Source organism: Perognathus longimembris, chromosome 7, assembly GCF_023159225.1.
Source record: "Perognathus longimembris pacificus isolate PPM17 chromosome 7, ASM2315922v1, whole genome shotgun sequence".
NCBI classification, from domain to species: domain Eukaryota; kingdom Metazoa; phylum Chordata; class Mammalia; order Rodentia; family Heteromyidae; genus Perognathus; species Perognathus longimembris.
The window spans coordinates 35,237,718-35,257,118 of NC_063167.1; the positions used below are offsets into that span (position 1 = coordinate 35,237,718).

Here is a 19,401-nt window from a genome sequence, read left to right on the forward strand (position 1 = left end):
GGCATGTGTACATGTGTACATTTACACTTATAGCACATCTCAGTTTGGACTAGGTATACCTCAAGTACCTCATAGCCGCAGGTGGTGCCGGGAGTCCCTTACACCAGGAGCCTGCCTGAGGCTTCCTCAGGGTGCCCAGCAGCTGGTGTGCTTTGCTCAGGCAAGAGCAGGAGGAGACAGCGCTGGAGATTCAGGTTGAAGACTGAGGAGCTCAGCTTGGTCACCTAGCCAAGGCCCTCCATCTCCAAAGCCTGTCCCTGATCTTCACAGTGGTGATGAAAACACTTTTACTATGGTTCAGACACGAATAGAAGTTAAATATTGATGTAGACACAACTTATAGAAGTTTTGGTGTGTGTGTGTGTGTGTGTGTGTGTGTGTGTGTGTGTGTGTGTGTGTGTGTGTGTACTGGTCCAGCTCTGCTTCCAGCTTTTTGGGTGGTTAATTGGAGGTAAGAGTCTCATAGACATTCCTGCCCAGGCTGGCTTCAAACCACGATCCTTAGATCTCAGGCTCTGAGTAGCTAGGCTAATAAGCGTGAGCTACCAGCACCTGGCAACGAACAGATTTTGACAGATACCAGTAGAAGGTGAGGAAGGAAGTTCAAGTGCACAGGATATATCGGGACAGAGCTGCTTCTCCTGGATCCTTCCCCTGAGCCCAGCCACTGGTCCTGAGTGAATCTGGGGCCTAGGCCACACTCCTTCCCGGAACCCCAATCTTGTCAGCTGTGCAAGGATGGAAAGCGTGCTGTGGTTTGATGTGGTAGCTCCAGGACTACAGGAATCAGCCAGGGGTGAGGCTCTGGGTTGCTGGGGAAAAATGAGCTGCAGAAGGCGTTTGGGGAGGAGGCTGGGCAGTACAGGGGTGAGGGAGGGAGCAGAAGGCCACTCTGTCACAGCTGCCACTCAATGCTGCTTCACTGACCTCTGGATCCTAATAGTGGTAAGTGCTTCCCTTGCTTCTCTACCAGCCAGGAGGCTGGGGCTCCCAACTCCGTGGCAGCCATGTGGAACCACAGGGTGACAGAAGCCTGGCTATTGTCCTTGTCCCTCACCTGTGTCTCTAGTGCCCAGCACAGGGCTGGGTACAGATGGGGCCTCCCCTTGGAGAACTGGCTGAATGGAGGGAGGGGTGTGAAGTGACGCAGCAGCCACAGGGCAGCTGGGAGTCCCAGGCAGCCTGCAGGGCTGCAGTGACTTCTGGGAGCATGTGGGGCCAGGAAGCCAAGCAGGGAAAGGGAGAAAGAGACGATGCTAGAGTAGGGGAAGGGGTGGTCAGGAGGTGGACCAGGCTATGGAGCAGAGGAGTAGTGACCGGGAGAGCAGGCATTTATTGAGCACTTCCTGCACCATGCGCATCTCACACTGACTACCCACCATCTCCCTAGGAGGACAGCTTTCGTATGGTCTCTGAGGACAGATGAGAAACTGAGGTTAGACTGGTTCAAAGTTTTCCAAACCTGCTCAAGCCAGCATCTGGTCAAATGCTGCCAGCTGCTTTGTGTGTGGTTCCTGATGTAGTTGTGGGGAGAGGCTTGGCTGGGGCCCTGTGCTCATGGCTGCTCTGCTCAGGAGTAGACACCCAGACTTGAACACTTCCTGTCCCCTCAATGGAGCACATGACCGGTTGTAGTCACTGCAGTATCAGTGGTGGCTCCTGTCACCTAACTACAGGTGCCAGGGGTTCCGCATCTGTCATCATAAGATGACTTCTCATAGGTGCAGGTGTTAGACTTCGTGCCTGCCTGGCACTGATAAGGAAGGTGAGAGCCACTGAATGGTGGGACTTGGGGTTAGGGCTCCTGACCACCACGTGTCCCAAGTCCTTACATCCAGACACATTGTCCTAGTAAGTCCCTTACTGAGAGCTCAGGGAACCAGCCCTGAGCCGAGCCCAGGTCTGCAAGGACTCGGGACAATGACACCACAGCATCATGTTCAGGCTGACCGGACCATGCGGGGAAGTGGTATCCTGCCCTAGCAGCAGTCACGTGAGCACACCAAGCCCTGCGAGGGCGACAGGGCATGCTGGCCTCAGGAGTGGGGTTTGAGGGTCGTGGGCAGCAGCAGCCCTGGCTACCTGTGTGTCAGGCTGTGAGTGTGGACTGGGCCAGGACTCACAGAGTTGTCTGTGGCCCTGTGTGGAAGGCACTTTGAGTACTCATATGCCTCATAACACTGCTGTTGCTTGAGAGAGAGGAAGGGCCTTTGGGGCAGAAGGAACATCGCATGCAAAGGTCTGGAGGAAACACCACTGGACAGCCTGCTGTAACTGAACTGGTTGTCGAGAGGACAGCTTGAGGAGAAGCAGAGCCGAGTGCTGAAGATCCTAGAATAGAAACTGAAGGGCTGCGCACCCCTGCTGGTGTGGAAAGGCCCAGGTGGCAGGAACTTGGCAAAGTCCAGGTCCTACCTCAGCTTTTCTTCTATGAAAATGAAGGCATAAATTCCTCAGAACCATCTGGGTGCCGGTGGCTCACATCTGTGATCCTAGCTACTCAGGAGGCTGAGATCTGAGGATCGAGGTTCAAAGCCGGCCTGGGCAGGGAAGTCTGTGAGACTCTTATCTCCAATTAACCACCAGAAAACCAGAAGTGGTGCTGTGGCTCAAGTGGTAGAATGCTAGCCTTGAGCTGAAGAGCTCAGGAACAGTGCCCAGGCCCAGAATTCAAGCCCCAGGGCTGGAAAAAAAAATCCTTAGGACTGGGGCTGGGGATATGGCCTAGTGGCAAGAGTGCTTGCCTCGTATACATGAGGCCCTGGGTTCGAATCCCTAGCACCACATATACAGAAAATGGCCAGAAATGGCGCTGTGGCTCAAGTGGCAGAGTGCTAGCCTTGAGCAAGAAGAAGCCAGGGACAGTGCTCAGGCCCTGAGTCCAAGGCCCAGGACTGGCCAAAAAAAAAAAAAAAAAATCCTCAGGACCCACCAGCCTTGTGAGGGTTGTGGAAGGTTTTGTAGCCTGGGTTTTATATACCCTTACTCCTTAGAAAGGCAGCCCTGATGAGGCACAGTTGGATGGGAAGGAAAAGGTGGCACTAGGAAGATCCTTGTGCCCAGGAAGGCCTCCTTATGAATTGCCAGGGATCTATCCATGTGCCCAGTGTACATCAGTTAGCATGTGACAGGTGACCCTGACCTGCTCTTCCCGCAGACACCAGCAGACACCATGACCCAGAGCAGGGACCTGCTGCTTCTCTTGCTCCTGACACCTCAGCTGATCTGGGGCCTGAACACTGAGGAGGAGGAGTTCCTAGAGAAGGAGCCTGTGCTGGTCCTGAACCCCGAGGAGCCAAGGCCTACGTCAGGCACCATAGACTGTCCCCAAGAGTGTTCCTGCTCCCAAGAGGGGGTTGTGGACTGTGGTGGCATTGACCTGCGTGAGTTCCCAGGGGACCTGCCTGAACACACCTACCGTCTGTCCCTGCAGGTGAGACTCAAGTGACACCAGCCATCCCCCAAGGATGCCCCCACCCATGTCATTCCTGTCTCAGAGCCCCCCCCACCCCAGAATGTACCTCTAACACTATGGCTACAGCCCTAGATTCCGGGTGCCAGGGCAGGTCAGACTCATGGAGTCCTGGTGCATTCAGCATGGTCCCAGGGGAGAAAGAGAGAGAGAGAGAGAGAGGCTGTCACTCCTTTCCAGAGAAGACCAGGTCTAGTGAAGGAAAGTGACCCATAGCCACACGACACTGGCGGTGGGACCAGGTTGGCAGCTGTGGGGATCTAGGCCAGGATGACTAAGAAGAAAAGTTGGCAGCTTTTGTTGTCATTTATTTTCTCTCTTTCTTTCATCCAGATCATCTCTTGGGTACTTGCCTGGAGCCTCTGGTTCTGTGTAGGTGCTAGGTACAAAGGGGGCACTCAGACGGGGGTGCCCACCATCTGGACAACATGAGACCTAAGTAGAGAAGTCAGCTAGAAATAGATGGGCCTATGATATGGGGTCTGGACTAGGCTCCCAACCCTCCCTAACCCAAACCAGAAAGGCTCCTGGAAGAAGTGGGCAAAAAGTCTAATGGGAAGTGTCCGTCCATAGGGCCAAGGAAGGGAAACAAAGTGATTTCTGCTTAGGGATCAACTGCAAACACCCTTCACTGAGCAAGGACACCCAGGGGACAGGTTTAGGGGGCAGATTGTTCACCAAGCCTGAAACTGGTCATTTGTGGTCCCTGCTGAATCCCAGTGCCTTATTACCCAACACTCAGCGTCTGTCTGTCTGTCTGTCTCAGGGGAGAAATCCAAAGCAGGTGCCCAAGAGAGGGATGGTTCCTTGGATTAGGGGCTGAGGGTAGGCACAGTAACCCTGGGAACCCTGGTTCAAGCTGCTTCTACCCCCCCATCTTCCCCACAGAACAACCAACTGGAGAAGATCTACCCCGAGGAACTGACCCGCCTGCAGCAACTGGAGACTCTGAACCTCCAGAATAACCGCCTGACTTCCCAAGGTGAGGGGGCAGTCCCCAGAGCCAGAGGGCTCCGAACGGGGACCTGGGTGCCCATGGGGAGAGTGTGGCCCTGCAGATTCTGGTGTGGGGGCTGGCCTGTCTGGGGTGCTGCATGAGGACAGGCTTTGCGAGTACAAGGCCTCCCGCGATGTTGAACACAGCATTTCTGAGACTGGGAGCTGGCGCAGCAGGACTTTGTTGCAGCCGGGCTCCCCGGGACCCTGTCACAGCTGTTCAGTTCACAGGGCCCCACGGAATCAAAGGGCTTCAGGGCCCTCAAAATCTAAGGTATCCCCCTAGCGCCCCCACCAATGTAACACATGATTAAGATAGAAAATCTTGGGAATATAACAAAGGGGAAAAAACCTTATAAGTCTGCCATTTTGATTAATTACTGTTGGCATTTTGGTATATATGCTTTCATTTTTTTTTTTTTTTTTTTGGCTAGTCCTGTGGCTTGGACTCAGGGCCTGAGCACTGTCCCTGGCTTCTTTTTGCTCAAGGCTAGCACTCTGCCACTTGAGCCACAGTGCCACTTCTGGCCGTTTTCTGTATATGTGGTACTGGGGAATTGAACCCAGGGCCTCATGTATACAAGGCAGGCACTCTTGCCACTAGGCCATATTCCCAGCCCATATGCTTTCATTTTTAAAAGATAGCTTTATTGATATGTAATTTATGTATCATAAAAGGTACTTACTTTCAAGATACAATTTGATGAGATTTATGAAGTTGACATAGTTGTATAACGTTTTATACAATCCAACTCAGACATTTCTTTTAGTTTTAATTTTTTTTGTCAGTCCTGTGGCTTGAACTCAAGGCCTGAGCACTGTCCCTGGCTTCTTTTTGCTCAAGGCTAGCACTCTGCCACTTGAGCCACAGAACCACTTCTGGCCTTTTCTATATATGTGGTGCTGAGGAATCGAACCCAAGGCTTCATGTATACGAGGCAAGCACTCTTGCTACTAGGCCATATTCCCAGCCCCGGTTTAAAATTTTAAAATTATTTTTGTGCTAGTATTGGGGCTTGAACTCAGGGACTAGCACTTTTGCTTAGTTCTTTTGCTCAAGGCTGGCACACTCCCACTTGAGCCATACATCGACTTCCTGCTTTTTTGTTGGTAAATTGGAGAGAAGGATCTCATGGACTTTCCTGCCTGGGATGGCTTTGAACTGTGATCTTCAGATCTCAGCCTCCTGAGTAGCTAGGATTATAGGTATGAGCCACCAGCACCAGCTTTTCTTTTTCTTTTGGTACTTGGGTTTGAGCTCAGGGCTTGTGCTTGCTAAGCAGGCACTGTACCACGTGAGCCCCTCCAGGAACCCTCACCGTGTTTGCAAGTTCATAGCTGAATTCTACCATAGAGAAGACAACCTGCTTTGTTTCACTTGCATTCATTCAGCGGCCTTTCTCATGTGGCTAAAGCTTCCACTGGCTGTCATTTCACACCACACAGCAGGGTATTCCATGAGGGCCACTCTACAGTTTATATAACTGTTCCCTCATTAGAAACTTGGGTGAGCCCCAGCATCTGGGGGTCTGGAGCCCAGGACTGAGGGTCAGAGGCCGGCCTCAGGGCTGGAGACAGGCTCAGTTCCCAGCAACATGACATGTGTGAAAGGAGACAGGGGAGATCTAGGTGGTGGAGAGCCCTTACCCTGCTCAGAGGGCCCCCCCCCACCTGTGGGTGGTACTGACAATGAAGAAGGGCCTGACCCCTGTGGCCACTCCCAAAGGAGCACTCCTCCCATCTCAAAGGGTCAGGCGGGGTCACTTAGTCCCTCAGTGATACTTAATGTCTTCCTTCTGTGCTTGGAGCACGTGGGGAAGGAGAAAGAAGAGCTGGGCAGGTCCACAAGAACTTCTCAGAAAGGGATCCTAGCTTTCTCCTTTTCTCCATCCCAGCAAGTGGGGAAAGCCTGGGGGTGGGGTGGCTCACATGCTCTCCTTCATTTCCTTCATCCTGGGCTCTGATCTGTCCTTTGAAGGGCTCCCGGAGGAGGCATTTGAACATCTGAACAATCTCAATTACCTATACCTGGCCAATAACAAGGTGAGGGGCTTGGAGGGGGTGGTGCTGCCCTGCCCTTCTGCCGTTGTCATTCCCTGAGTTCTGTGAACCCTTCCCAGGGAAGGCCTCCTTTCAGCTGGCTGCTGGGTCCCTGCTGTTGCTCAGATGTGATCCTTGGAGGTGGGGATGTGACAGCAGATAATGAAGATAGAAGCCAGGGCTTCAGGGCTGTAGGGGAGGGAGAGTTCCACAGTCGAGGAGGCACTGGAGTGTCTTTGAGGAGATGACACCTGAGCCAGGGGATGAAGGGCGATCAGGAGAACACTGCAGTAGAAGAGACAGCAGCCAGGTGGAATGGTTTTCTCCTTTGGTCTTAGCACTCAAAAGACTGAAGCTGGAGCATCACTTGTGTATAGGAATTCAAGACCAACCTGGGTGACAAAAGGAGATCTTATCCCAATAATAACAAGAACAACAGTGAGAAATAATAAAGAGACCGTGTGAACGAAGCACAAAAGCATACAAGCTCAAGATATTTTGTGTGCCTCAGGGCCCTAGCTTAGTCTCTTCTTGCTCTAAACTCTCCCAAGATGCCCCATTCCCTCCCAGGGGGCCATGTCTGAGGGTCTCACCCTTTCGGTTCCTCAGGCTCGAGACTCCAAGGCCCACCAGCCTCTCACACCTTCGGAGGTGTCTAATGGGATGGCTCCCAGATGCCGCCTGGATCAGGAGCCTCCTGGATCCTGAGTTTCTCCCTCCCCAAGTCCCCTCAGGGCCTGGGCTCACCCTATTGGCTACCAGTGGCTTCATCCTAGTTACTCAGAAAGCTGAGATCTAAAGGATGGAGGTTCAAAGCCAGCCAGGGCAGAAAAGTCTTCTAGACTCCATCTCCAATTAGTCAACAAAAAGCAAGGCTAGAGGTATTGCTGAAGTGGTAGAGTACCAGCTGAAAAAAAAACAAAACACTTCCCCATCTTCATCCACCTAGGCTACGCCCAGAACAGGAAGGTGGGGACAGGCCTAGGAGGCCTCGACTGCCAGGTTCAAGACTTGAGGAAGCCAGGGAGGTTGTGTTTTTTTTTTTTTTTTACTTACTCATGAGGTGGGAGAGATTTCTACCTAGATGGACCTGCTTGCAGGAAGGAAGCAAGTGAAGGGGCCGACAAGAAAGAGCAGCCGGCAGCAGGGCCCAGAGCTGGCCTCTGCCCCTTTCTCTACCTGATTCTTCCCTTTCCAGCTGACACTGGCACCGAGATTCCTACCAAACACCCTGATCAGTGTGGACTTTGCTGCCAACTCTCTCACCAAGATCTATGGGCTCACCTTTGGCCAGAAGCCTAATTTGAGGTCAGAGGTCAGAGGGAGGGTCCTGGGCTCAGCAGGAGGAAGGAAAAAGGTTAAGGTAGAGCTGTTCCTCTTATGTGAGGCCTAGACAGTCTCTGAGGAGGGGCTTGCTCTGCAGTGGGCAACAAGGCCTCTGGGGTGGGGGTGCTTGGTAAAGGAACATCCCAGAGCTTAAGATGCTCAGGATCCAGAAAGCTGAGACCTGAAGGATGAGGAGGGCTCAGGTCTGGAGTCCAGGATGGAGAATTCAGTGTGTGGAGCTGTGGAGCTTGGGTGGAGGGAGGACCTTCTGGTAGACGGATCTGCTGAGAGAACCGAGTGGACTGGGGGGTCAGGAAATTCACTTCCTGCCACCAACTTCCAGTGGGGCATTGAGACTTCCCATCTCCATTTCCTTGGTGGTAGAAACAGCATTCTTAGCTTCAGATGGGAAAAGAGTGCCTGGGCCTCAGTTCCAACCTGAGCAAAGGTTTTCAGGCTCCTTAGGAAGCTGGACCAGGAGTTTGGGGGAGCCCAGGTGAGGGGAACACTGCACCTTAACCCCACCCCCACCCTCCCACCCCAGGTCTGTATACCTGCACAACAACAAGCTGGCGGATGCTGGGCTGCCAGAGAACATGTTCAATGGCTCCAGTAATGTGGAGATCCTCATCCTGTCCAGCAACTTCCTGCGCCACGTGCCCAAGCACCTGCCTCCTGCCCTGAACAAGCTGCACCTCAAGGTAGAGAGGACAGAGGCATGGAGTGGGGAGGGCCTAAGCCCACTGGGGCGGTGGGGGCGGGAGCTGAGACATAATCTTCCGTGTGGGTCATGTGAGGGGCTGTCAGCCCACAGCCAGGTGCTCTAGGTCTGAGTCCCATCTTAGGGCTCTTCTCACCTTGGGGTCCTGCCCTTGGCCTTCACCTCTTCCTCACCCCCCTCTCCACCTCTGCACCCCCAGAACAACAAGCTGGAGAAGATCCCGTCTGGAGCCTTCAGTGAACTGAGCAACCTGCGTGAGCTGTACCTGCAGAATAACTACCTGACTAACCAGGGCCTGGACAACGAGACCTTCTGGTGGGTTCACAGCACAGCACCACCTCAGCATCACCATGGTGACTGGCAAGCTCCTCCCATGGCCTGCTCCCAGCCACGCCCTGTTACCTAGTCCAGTCCTCACCCACTCTCCCCACACCCGCCCCCCCCGCCAGGATCTTGGGGTCTTGTTCCTCTGTTCACTCTGTGTGTGTGTGTGTGTGTGTGTGTGTGTGTGTGTGTGTGTCTGTCTGTCTGTCTGTCTGTCTGTCTGTGTGTGCATGCATGCTAGGGCTTGAAATCATGTCCTGGGTTCTGTCCTTAAGCTTTTGTGGCCAAGGCTAGCTGCATGCATTACCACTGGAGCCACAACTCTAGTTGTGACTTTTTTGTGGTTGTGTGGTTAATTGGAGATAAGAAGTTCATGGACTTTCCTGCCCACATTGACTTTGAACTGTGATCCTCAGATCTCAGCCTCCTGAGTAGCTAGGATTCCAGGTGTGTGTCACTGGCGTTTGGCTCTTTGACATTTGTATCCCCAGGAACAATAATGTATATAGCTAGGCAAGGGCCGACTATCTGGCAGGAAGTGAAGGGAGGATTGAAGGAGACTGGCTTCTAGACACGAAGCACAAACTTGAGCATTTCTGTTGAAGGCAAATATATTTTCATTTTGCTGGGCCCAGGAAAGCCACAAAAGGTGAATACAAGACTCAACTGAACTCTTACGGGTCCAAAAACTGTCCTAGATCCTTCCTATACAACTACAGCCTTTCATCCTAAAGTGATACTCTGAGTTAGACTAGCAGCCCCCACCCAGACCCCTGTTGGGAGATACAGCACTGGAGAGGCAGTGCCCTGCTTGGGAAGAATGGTGGGAACAGATGTGATATGGACTCTGGCTCAGCACCCTCCTTCTGTCCCTCCCCTCCCCTTCCTCAGGAAGCTCTCCAGCCTGGAGTACCTGGACCTGTCCAGCAACAACTTAACTCGGGTCCCAGCCGGGCTTCCACGCAACCTGGTCCTGCTGCACCTGGAGAAGAACGCCATCCAGAGTGTGGACGCCAATGTGCTGACCCCCATCCGCAACCTTGAGTACCTCCTGCTGCACAACAACCAGCTGCAGGCCGATGGCATCCACCCACAGGCTTTCCAGGGCCTCAAGAAGTTGCACACAGTACACCTGTACAACAACTTGCTAGAGCGGGTGCCCAGCGGCTTGCCTCGCCGAGTGCGCACGCTCATGATCCTGCACAACCAGATCACCGGCATTGGCCGTGAGGACTTTGCCACCACCTACTTCCTGGAGGAGCTCAACCTCAGCTACAACCGCATCACCAGCCAGCAAATGCACCGTGATGCTTTTCGCAAGCTGCGCCTGCTGCGCTCACTCGACTTGTCTGGTAATCGCCTCAACAAGCTGCAGCCCTGCCTGCCCCGCAATGTGCACGTGCTGAAGGTCAAGAACAATGAGGTGGACACCCTGGCACGCGGGGCACTGGCAGGCATGACCCAGCTGCGGGAGCTCTACCTCACCAGCAACCGGCTGCAGAGCCAGGCCTTAACACCAGATACTTGGGCAGACCTACAGCATCTGCAGGTACAGAGGGGCTGGGCCATGCATATAGTGGGGGACTACTAGTAGGTCTGCTCCGAGCCCACTCAACTGATGAGGCTGGGTGAGGGCTGAGCCACAAGGGAGCTTCCTCTGGGGTAGCCATGCAAAGCTAATTCTCCATCAGGTAGGTACGTGGTCATGGCTGCAGGTAGAACCCCCTAGATCAGGAGGACAGCTCACCCACCTGCAAGTACAGAAGTAGGTACTTGGAGAAGCTGGGCCCCAGGAAGGTGGAGAATTATCCATGAGGACCTCATCATTCTGCCAGGGGCCAGGGTAGGGGTGTGTGTGTGTGTGTGTGTGTGTGTGTGTGTGTGTGTGTGTGTGGGGGGGGGGTTCTGCCCCAGTGGCCAAGATGCCGGTAGGGATGTCTAGGTACTAGGTACATGAAGTAAAATCCATTCAATGAGCAAGAGCTATAGGGAAAACTCATCAGAAAGCCTGGGAGGGGAACAGGCCCTTGACTTTGGCTTTTCATAGCCCCTCTGTTGTCCTCACAGCTAAGGAACCTGGGCCTCTGCATTGTTGTGCCCTCCCATGAGACACCCTCAGGGCTTGCTCTGCTCTTTCTGGGGTTCTGTTCAAATGCCACCTTCTTGGAGACTCCATCTTTTCCCCCCAAATCGTGGGGTTTGAACTTTAGACGCGGGCACTGTTCTGAGCCCTTCAGCTCAAGGCTAGCGCTCTACCACTGCAGCCACAGCACCACTTCTGGTTTTCTGGTGGCTAATTGGAGATAAGAGTCTCACGGACTCTCCGCCTGGGCTGGCTCTGAACCGCCATTCTCAGATCTCAGCCTCCTGAGTATCCGGGATTACAGACGTGAGCCACCAGCGCCCAGCTGAGACCTCCATTTTTTTTTTTTTTTCTGTTTGCTTCATAAGCTTTACCCTTCCAGGTCTGTTGTCTTCCCCTGAGGCTAGGAGTGAGACTCTCAGTCTGTCATAGGCTCTGGAGCACTGCTTGTGGGGTGTGAGATATTCAACTCTGCTGTCAGGACTGGGGTGCCTGTGTAGAATGTAGAGTGTAGGTGTAAGCCTGGGGCAGGGCAAGGCTGCTGGTTCTGCAGGTTAGCTAGGGCTTCTCCTTGCCCTGACCTCCTTGCTGAAAGCCAGATGTCAGGATCAAGCTGCTTGTGCTGCCCTTTGGGTGGTTCCTTGGGAGCTTGTTCTTAAGGGCCCAAAGCCTGTCATTTCTTTCATACTTCTTTCTCGTGTGTGATGTGTGTGTGTGTGTGTGTGTGTGTGTGTGTGTGTGTGTCTGTGTGTGTGTTTTGTGAGCATCAGTACTGGGGGCTTGAAGCAGGGTCTCACCTTCTAATTTGGCCTTTTCTGCTCAAAGCTGGCAATCTACCACTTGAGCTACTTCTGGTGTTTTGCTGGTTAATTGCACATAAGAATTTTCATGGATTTTTCTGTCCAGGATGGCTTTGAACCTCTATCCTCAGATCTCAGCCCCTTGACTAGCCAGGACTACAGGCACGAGCCTCTGGTGCCAGCTGCTCCTGTATTTTCTAGTGCCCCAATGGGACATGATGACATTCACCCAGGACAACCTGGGTGTTACAAGGCTTTTGTCACTGCTGCCAGACCCCACCAGCCCACCAGCGCAGCCCACCTGCTGTGCTACTATGTCGCTAGTCCATCCACTTCCCTTTACCCTGGCTGCCCATACCCCAGGCTGGGGCACCCTACTTCTTGCTTGAGCCCTAGCTTCCTAGGAATTCACTACTCTGGTGCTTCCTGTTCAATCAAGGGTGTCTTGAAAAGCACTTGCCTTCTCATGCTTGATACTGGCAGACTGGCCCCTCTTTTGGAAGGATTTGCCTCACTTTTTCTCATTGGTAATATCTACTCATTTATTCATTCACTCGTTCATTGACTCATTTGCTCATTTATTCATTTAGTTACTCATTCATTTCACAAGCCTGGAAGAGTCCCACCATGTACTCGACACAGTTTAACTAATCTTTTTTTTTTTTTTTTTTTTTTTTTGGCCAGTCCTGGGCCTTGGACTCAGGGCCTGAGCACTGTCCCTGGCTTCTTCCCGCTCAAGGCTAGCACTCTGCCACTTGAGCCACAGCGCCGCTTCTGGCCGTTTTCTGTATATGTGGTGCTGGGGAATCGAACCTAGGGCCTCGTGTATCCAAGGCAGGCACTCTTGCCACTAGGCTATATCCCCAGCCCCTTGACACAGTTTAGATATGGGGACCCCATAGGGAATAAGATAATTCAAGGGACACCCCCTCTTCAGGATCGTGTACCTAAGTATACCTAAGGAGTGTGTCACCTTCTCTAGGAAGCTCCCTTCCCTTCTACCAGTGAAGGGCAGGCACGGTGGCCCCCCACCCCCACCTGATCTGGAGTTCAGAGGGGGGGAATCTCTGGTGTGTAGAGGTGGAATTCTTACTGGACCTTTCTACAGGCAGCTACTCTGCCCTAGCTGGCCCAGAAATGTTTCCCTGGTCATGGCTGCCTCAGGTTCCTCCTCACCCACCCCTCTGCCTCTCTCCTCATCAAAACCAATTCTACCAGCTTGTCTTTGTCAGGTTTTGGGTTTTTCTCTGCAGCCATCTGGTGAGACAGTTCGGAAATGTGTGGAGGGCTCCAAGTTCTATGGGAACTTTCATGGGAAAACTGTGTAGAGAGAGGGGACAGACTCTCTAAATTGTGGAAGTTTATGTTCCTGTCAAATCCTCAAGCCAGCTCACCTGGCTATCAGGATTCAGGGCCCTCATTTTCCTGACCCTGAACCTCATCCTCTCAGAGTAAAGAAGGGCCTTTGAGATTGTGGAGGCCCCATCCCAGGCTGCCCTGGTGTGTGGATCTGGGGAGATACATTGACAGCGTGAGGGGCAGTGAGGGTGCACAGAGCCAGGGGGCACCCAGGGCTCCTGCCTCTGTAGGAGAAACCCAGCCCTCGCTGCACGAGCTCCTGCACCTGCACACGTGGTCTATGATACCCATCAATGAGAAGCCTGCTTGTCCCCACCCTCATCTAGGGCCATGGGGAAAGACTCTAAGACTCTTAGTCTTTCATCTGATAAAATGACAGCATTGCTTGGCTATGACTGCATGTGAAGAGGTGGAAGGGATGGGTGGAGTTACCTACATTAGAACAAAGCTTTGTAGGCACCTTGGACAGTTCTCTGAGCTTCTCTCTCTCTCTCTCTCTCTCTGCTAGTCCTGGTATTTGGGACTTAGGGCCTAAACACTGTTCCTGGCCTTTTTTGCTCAATGCTAGCACTCTATCTCTTAAGCCACAGCGCCACTTCTGGCTTTTTCCGTATATGCAGTGCTGGGGAATTGAACCCAGGGCTTCATGTATGTGAGGCAAGCACTCTACCACTAGGCCACATTCCCAGCCCAGTTTCTCTCTTTTAAATTGAATTTTGTTTTATTTTTATTAGTTATCATGTTGATATGGAGAATCATTAGTTATCATCATCATCATCATCATCATCATCATCATCATCATCATCATCATCATCACTAGTCCTGGGGCTTGAACTCAGGGCCTGGGCACTGTCCCTGAGCTTCTTTTGCTCAAGGCTAGCACTCTACCACTTGAGCCACAGCACCATTTCTGGCCTTTTCCATTTATGTGGTACTGAGGAATTGAACCTAGGGACTTCATGCGTGTTAGGCAAGCACTCTATCACTAAGTCACATTCCCAGCCCAAGAGTACATTTCTTTTCAGACAGTGTCACCCCTTCCCTCACTCTTCCCTAGTTTTTCCCTCCTGTCTCCACCCACAAGTTGTATAGTTCATTTTCAACATAATGTCTAGGATCACTGCTGCTTTTGTTTACCCTTTGTCCCTCCATTTCTGTGCCCTCCTTACCCCTCCCACCAAGACAGATAAGCAAGACAGAAAGAAAAGAAAACAGAAACAACAATGAAGAAGAAGCCTTTTGTTTCCATTTCCTGAAGTTCATTTCGATAAATATTATTTTATGTGCGCCTTTGTGTTCCTCTCCTAAGAGTGTTCTCCCTGGGTCTCTGAGCTTCCATTTCATGTGGGGTACAGACCCTTCTCCTCTATGGAGTTGTCATTGGATATAGATTTAGGCTGAGGGGTTAGGGGGAGTCTTGTCAATCTGTTAAGTTTGTTGTATAGCCCCTGACTCTCCTGTCCCCCTTGCAGCTGCTGGACATTGCTGGGAATCAGCTCACAGAGATCCCCGCGGGGTTGCCCGAGTCTCTTGAGTACCTGTACCTGCAGAACAACAAGATTAGCAGCGTGCCTGCCAATTCCTTCCTCTCCACACCTAACCTCAAGGGAGTCTTCCTCAGGTAGGCTGACCCTCAGGGCACTGCATGTGCCCTTCAGGGGCCACCGAGTTATATCCCATCCGGCCCTGTTTGCCTCTGCTGCCCTTCAGGGTGGGGTCAGGGGGTGACCCTGGCCAGGTTCATGTGGTGATAGTCTGGCACCCTGGAGAGCATCTTCCCATATCACAGCTGGGAAACCTCAGGCTCAGAGAGCACCAGTGGCTTCTGAGTGCAAAGCTAGCTGGGCTGGGCATGGGCCCCATACTGGGGGTGTTGGCTTCTAGGGCTAAGGATGGGGACTAAGGATGAGTCAAGGGATTTGCTCCCTGGAGGCCATGAGTACTTCTTCCCAGAGCTGAGTGGTTCTTCCTACTGCTCATCCCCACCCCCCCACCTGACAGGAGACAGAAGAGAGGTGGGCAGAAGGCCCAGGGCTTGGTAACATGGGTGGTATGACAGATGCTCAGGCTGAGATGCAGGGGGTAGAGTGGACTGAGAGTAAGCCACAGCCTCTGCCTTCCCACAGGCTGAATGTGTCCCTGGGCATGTCAGCCATGGCCTTGATTGAGTGCCAGCCTGGCCTTGTTTAAGTGCCAGAGAACAGCATTGGTGGCTCCCATCTCTACTCCCCAAGTGGGACTGAGTGTGTGCAAAGGGAACCTGCTTCTCACCTTATGGATGATACCCCAGCTGTCCCCTGCACCCCAGCTTGAACCACGTGTATTTTTCCACCAACAACCAGAGTTCTTTTTACCTCCCCTTTTACCTTCTGAGGTGAGCAGGCAGGGGACCCCCATGATTGGGTTTCTGGCATTGACCCCGGTGTGATGGCTGTGCAGGTTTAACAAGCTGGCCGTGGGCTCTGTGGTGGAAAGCGCCTTCCAGGGGCTGCAGAATCTGCAGGTCTTAGACATTGAAGGCAACATGGAGTTTGTTAGCGCTCCCAAGGAACATGGTTGTTTTGATGAGGAAGAGGAAGATGAGGAAAAAGAGGAAGAAGAGGAAGAAGAAGAAGAAGAAGAAAAGAGATAGTGAAGAGGTAACACCTATCCAACCTAGGTAGGTGTCGATGCAGGTGGCACTCTCTCTCTGCCAGTCCTGGGGTTTGAACTTAGGGGCTGAGCACTGTCCCTGGCTTCTTTTTCTCTCAAGGCTAGCACTCTACCACTTGAGCCACAGTGCCACTTCTGACTTTTTCTATATATGTGGTGCTGAGGAATCGAACCCAGGGCTTCATGTATACAAGACGAGCACTCTACCGCTAAGCTACATTCCCAGCCCCTCTCTGGTCTTTCTGCCCATCCTTCACCCTCTGTCTTCTGTCCTTCCTTCATTTTACAAACTGATCTGTTCATTTTATAAGGGAGGTGTGCCAGGCCCTGGGTGAGAGATTAGGGTATAACTTTGAGGCTGAGGAGGCCAGCACGGGGACGCATGTGGGGCCTGTGTGGCATGTGGTGGGAGCCACACACGGGAGAGTCAAGCTCAGGAGTGAGATCTGGGCTGGGGAAGGTGATGTACGGTCAGCCTTGAAGCAGGCACTGGAGCTGCAGGCTTGGGGTGTGTACCCTCAGAGTGAGAGGAACAACTGAGTCAGCACATCCAGGAAAGGAGGTAGGAGACCCACAGACCAACAATCACAAAGAGATCACTCACACACAGAACACAGGCACCTACACATGTGTACGGCATTCGGATACACACATACCAGCACACGTATGCTCATTGACATGCTCATATCTACACATGTATGCACTGACAGAGCATACACAGACTGTATGACATACAGGCACAGAACATGTACATTTTTGCACACATGTGTGCCTGTGTGTGAGTGCCCCCACACTTGTGTATGCATAGGCCCTTGCACAAAACACATCTATGTATACATGACACACTCACAGGCTTCTTCAGAAGTGAGGCTCAGTCGTGTCAGTACTGAGAGGCAGAGGGACCTGGGTGCTGGTGAGGACGGGCTGGGTTTATCCACACAGAGTCATCAGAGGGACAAGAGAGTGTGGCATGACAGAGCCGAGGGGAAAGGCAGGGGAGGAATCTGGCTGACAGGGGTTGAGACAGGGCACAAGTGGGCAGACCACAGGACGCTCGGGAAGGGCCCACTTTGCTGGATGCCCCTTTGAGGGCTGGAGCTGGTGTGAGCGCTGATGGGGAGGGGGTGTGCTATAGCAGGAGGGGGTACCACGAGAGGAAGAGCAGGTATGAGGGCAGCTGTGGGGACTGTAAGCCAGCCCTTTTCCCATTGGGGGCAGTCATAGCAGATCATGGGCTGGGTGACAGGATATGATATCACCCCAGCCTGTTTTCTGCATGTAGTTGGAGGTGCTTACAGACCAGGGAGGGTAGAGAAGATGGACAGATGGATCCACCTATGGCTGGGATTTTAGAACAAGGAAGTCAACTGTAGAAACCTGAGCATGACTTCTGTCCTGTCCTGGTCCTGTTTAGGACTGAGTGTGCTTGAGGTCATGGAGCCTGGGTATAACCATAGAGGAGGCTGCTGGCCACTGTTAGGAAGAAGGGCCCAGGGCAGAGAGGAGCCTGCAGAACTGTGGATGGATAGGGACACCCTGTGGTGGGTGACAGAGCCAGGGAAGGGGTTCATGCTGGCAACAGAGAGACGCCTGGGTTCTTAGCATGGATGGGGCAGGCTGCTCCAGCAGCTGGTGCCCTCCCTCCTTCCCTCCTGCCCTCCCTCCCTCCCTCCCTCTTTCCCTCCCATGGTGTGGAAATGGAGCTCCATCTTTGCCATTGTCCTCACATAGCAGAGGTGACAAGGCCAACCAGTGAGGCCCTTGTAGGGAGGTTGCTGTCAGTTCTAGCGGGGAGGAGAATCTTCCCTTTCTGGAGGACTCTGCTCTGTGGTCAGGTCAACTAACTAGGACCCCAGGAAGAGGCCCCAGGGAGTATCCAGTACACTCAAAGACTCCCATCCGTGTTGCCATAGTTACTTCCCTCTGGTTCCAGGCTCTCAGGGGCAACTACCTCTCCCTGTGTACACTATCCTGGCTCCCCAGACTACCTCCCTTGGGGCCCTTTACCTCTAGTTGGCCTCCCTGAGGTTGCTGGTGACCTGACTATGTGACATGTTCTGCAGGATGATGGACCACTGGACTCCCTTCCGCAGCACAGGCCTGTGCCCTGTGAGCCCCTGTTGCGCATGCTCAGCATTGAACCCATGGGGTACCCTGCATTTCACAGTCCTCTCCAGTCCTGGCTACCACTGCTGCCACACCTGCCCTCTGAGCTATGCAGGCTCTAGAAGGTTCTGGCACACTCAGGCAGATGTTCCCCTTCCCGGCTCTCCTCCTGCCTCCATTGTCACATGGATGTCCACAAACACAGCCATGTGCAAACAGTCCTCCATGGCCATTGCCACCAACAGCTCTTGCTCCCAGTCAGAATGGGACAGAACAGCTCCCCACCTGCCTTGCTCCAGGTCATCTGTCCGCCTGTCCCCTGGAGAAGACACCAGGCCAGGAGCCCCTCCAAGACATGTCCTGGTTGGCCACAGGTGCTTTCTGATGGACAAGCCCCCCAGGACCACAGGGGGCTTTTTTGGTGCTCCTGGGGACCTTGGGCAGGAATGAGGTGAAGATCCTGCAGTCAGGAGGTGCCCGGCAGGAAGGGCCCCGCTGTTCCAAGAAGACTTTCTGTCCTTTGGGTCTACAGGGAAGTTTTAGGTGCCTTTGGTTTTGTTTTATAAGGAAAAGTTTGTGGGTTTTTTTTTTTTTGTAAAAATGGTAAAGTCGATTTTTCTTGTTATAGAAAAAAAAACTAATATAAAAGCATGATCCTTGCCCGCGCAGCATGTTGTGTCTGTGTGTGCTTCCAGAAAATCGTGGCTGGCATCTACTTGGGGTGGGTGGCCCTCAGCAGCTGGCGAGACCAGCAGGAATCAGGGCCAAGTTCAGTTCTTGGGGCCCCCAAGGGAGGCAGAGGGTGAAGGAGATGGCGTCTCAGTGGCAAAAGAGGAGGCTTGGGAGGTGTGTGGCCCCTCAGCTGAGTAGGGATCCTCAGGTGGGGCTGAGACCGCTGCACTCACTAGGCCTGCTTTCCCAGATGCTGACTGTCCATGTGGAGGGCCTCCCCGATGGGGCTTAGGGCTTGCTGTCCGGGCCACCTCTGCACCCCGGAGATATTACCATGGTGTCTAGGTGTAGAGTGGAAGGGGACAGGAGGTAGACCTGGGAGCTGGGACAGAGCTGACTTGGGAACCAGGTATCTGCAGGGGCAGAGTGGGCATGGGATAGGAAGTTGCAGAGGTGGCACCCAGCTTTGAGTGAGGAAAACTGTGATGGGCAGAGGCGCCCTGCTATGGTTTGAGACACCCAGGAAGTAGTGACCTTCCCACCACTGGAAGTGTGTAAGTATACTCTCATATTAAAAAGCAAACCCCTACCTTAGAGGGCAGACACTGTTGCTCCATTTGGGGAGTGTGTGTGTGTGTGTGTGTATACCAGTCCTGGGGCTTGAACTCAAGGCCTTGGCACTGTCCCTGAGCCTTTGTGCTCAAGGCTCTACCACTTGAGCCACAGCTCCACTGATGGCTTTTTGGTAGTTAATTGGAGATGAGTCTCATGGATTTTATTGCCCAGGCTGGCTTTGAACCTCGATCCTCAGATCTCCTCCTGAGTAGCTAGGTTGACAGGCCTGAACCAC

General features: G+C 53.0%; 1 protein-coding gene across 1 annotated transcript; it reads left to right on the plus strand.

Moving 5' to 3' along the window:
- Window positions 1-1,382: 1,382 nt before the first annotated feature.
- Podn (podocan) lies at window positions 1,383-18,540 on the plus strand. The gene is made up of 11 exons (XM_048351337.1): window positions 1,383-1,481; window positions 3,158-3,433; window positions 4,361-4,454; window positions 6,447-6,511; window positions 7,707-7,816; window positions 8,379-8,535; window positions 8,755-8,870; window positions 9,771-10,428; window positions 14,594-14,742; window positions 15,561-15,780; window positions 17,837-18,540. Exons 2-10 carry the CDS (start codon window positions 3,173-3,175, stop codon window positions 15,751-15,753), a joined length of 1,803 nt encoding a protein of 600 aa, XP_048207294.1. The 5' UTR covers window positions 1,383-1,481; window positions 3,158-3,172; the 3' UTR covers window positions 15,754-15,780; window positions 17,837-18,540.
- Window positions 18,541-19,401: the final 861 nt, after the last annotated feature.

Excerpts from the sequence above, each read along its gene's own strand:
- Podn (XM_048351337.1), top strand. The coding sequence starts at position 3,173 with ATGACCCAGAGCAGGGACCTGCTGCTTCTCTTGCTCCTGACACCTCAG. Across the intron at positions 7,817-8,378 it reads GGCCAGAAGCCTAATTTGAG|GTCTGTATACCTGCACAACA; the intron begins GTCAGAGGTCAG and ends CTCCCACCCCAG. Across the intron at positions 8,871-9,770 it reads CTGGACAACGAGACCTTCTG|GAAGCTCTCCAGCCTGGAGT; the intron begins GTGGGTTCACAG and ends CCCCTTCCTCAG.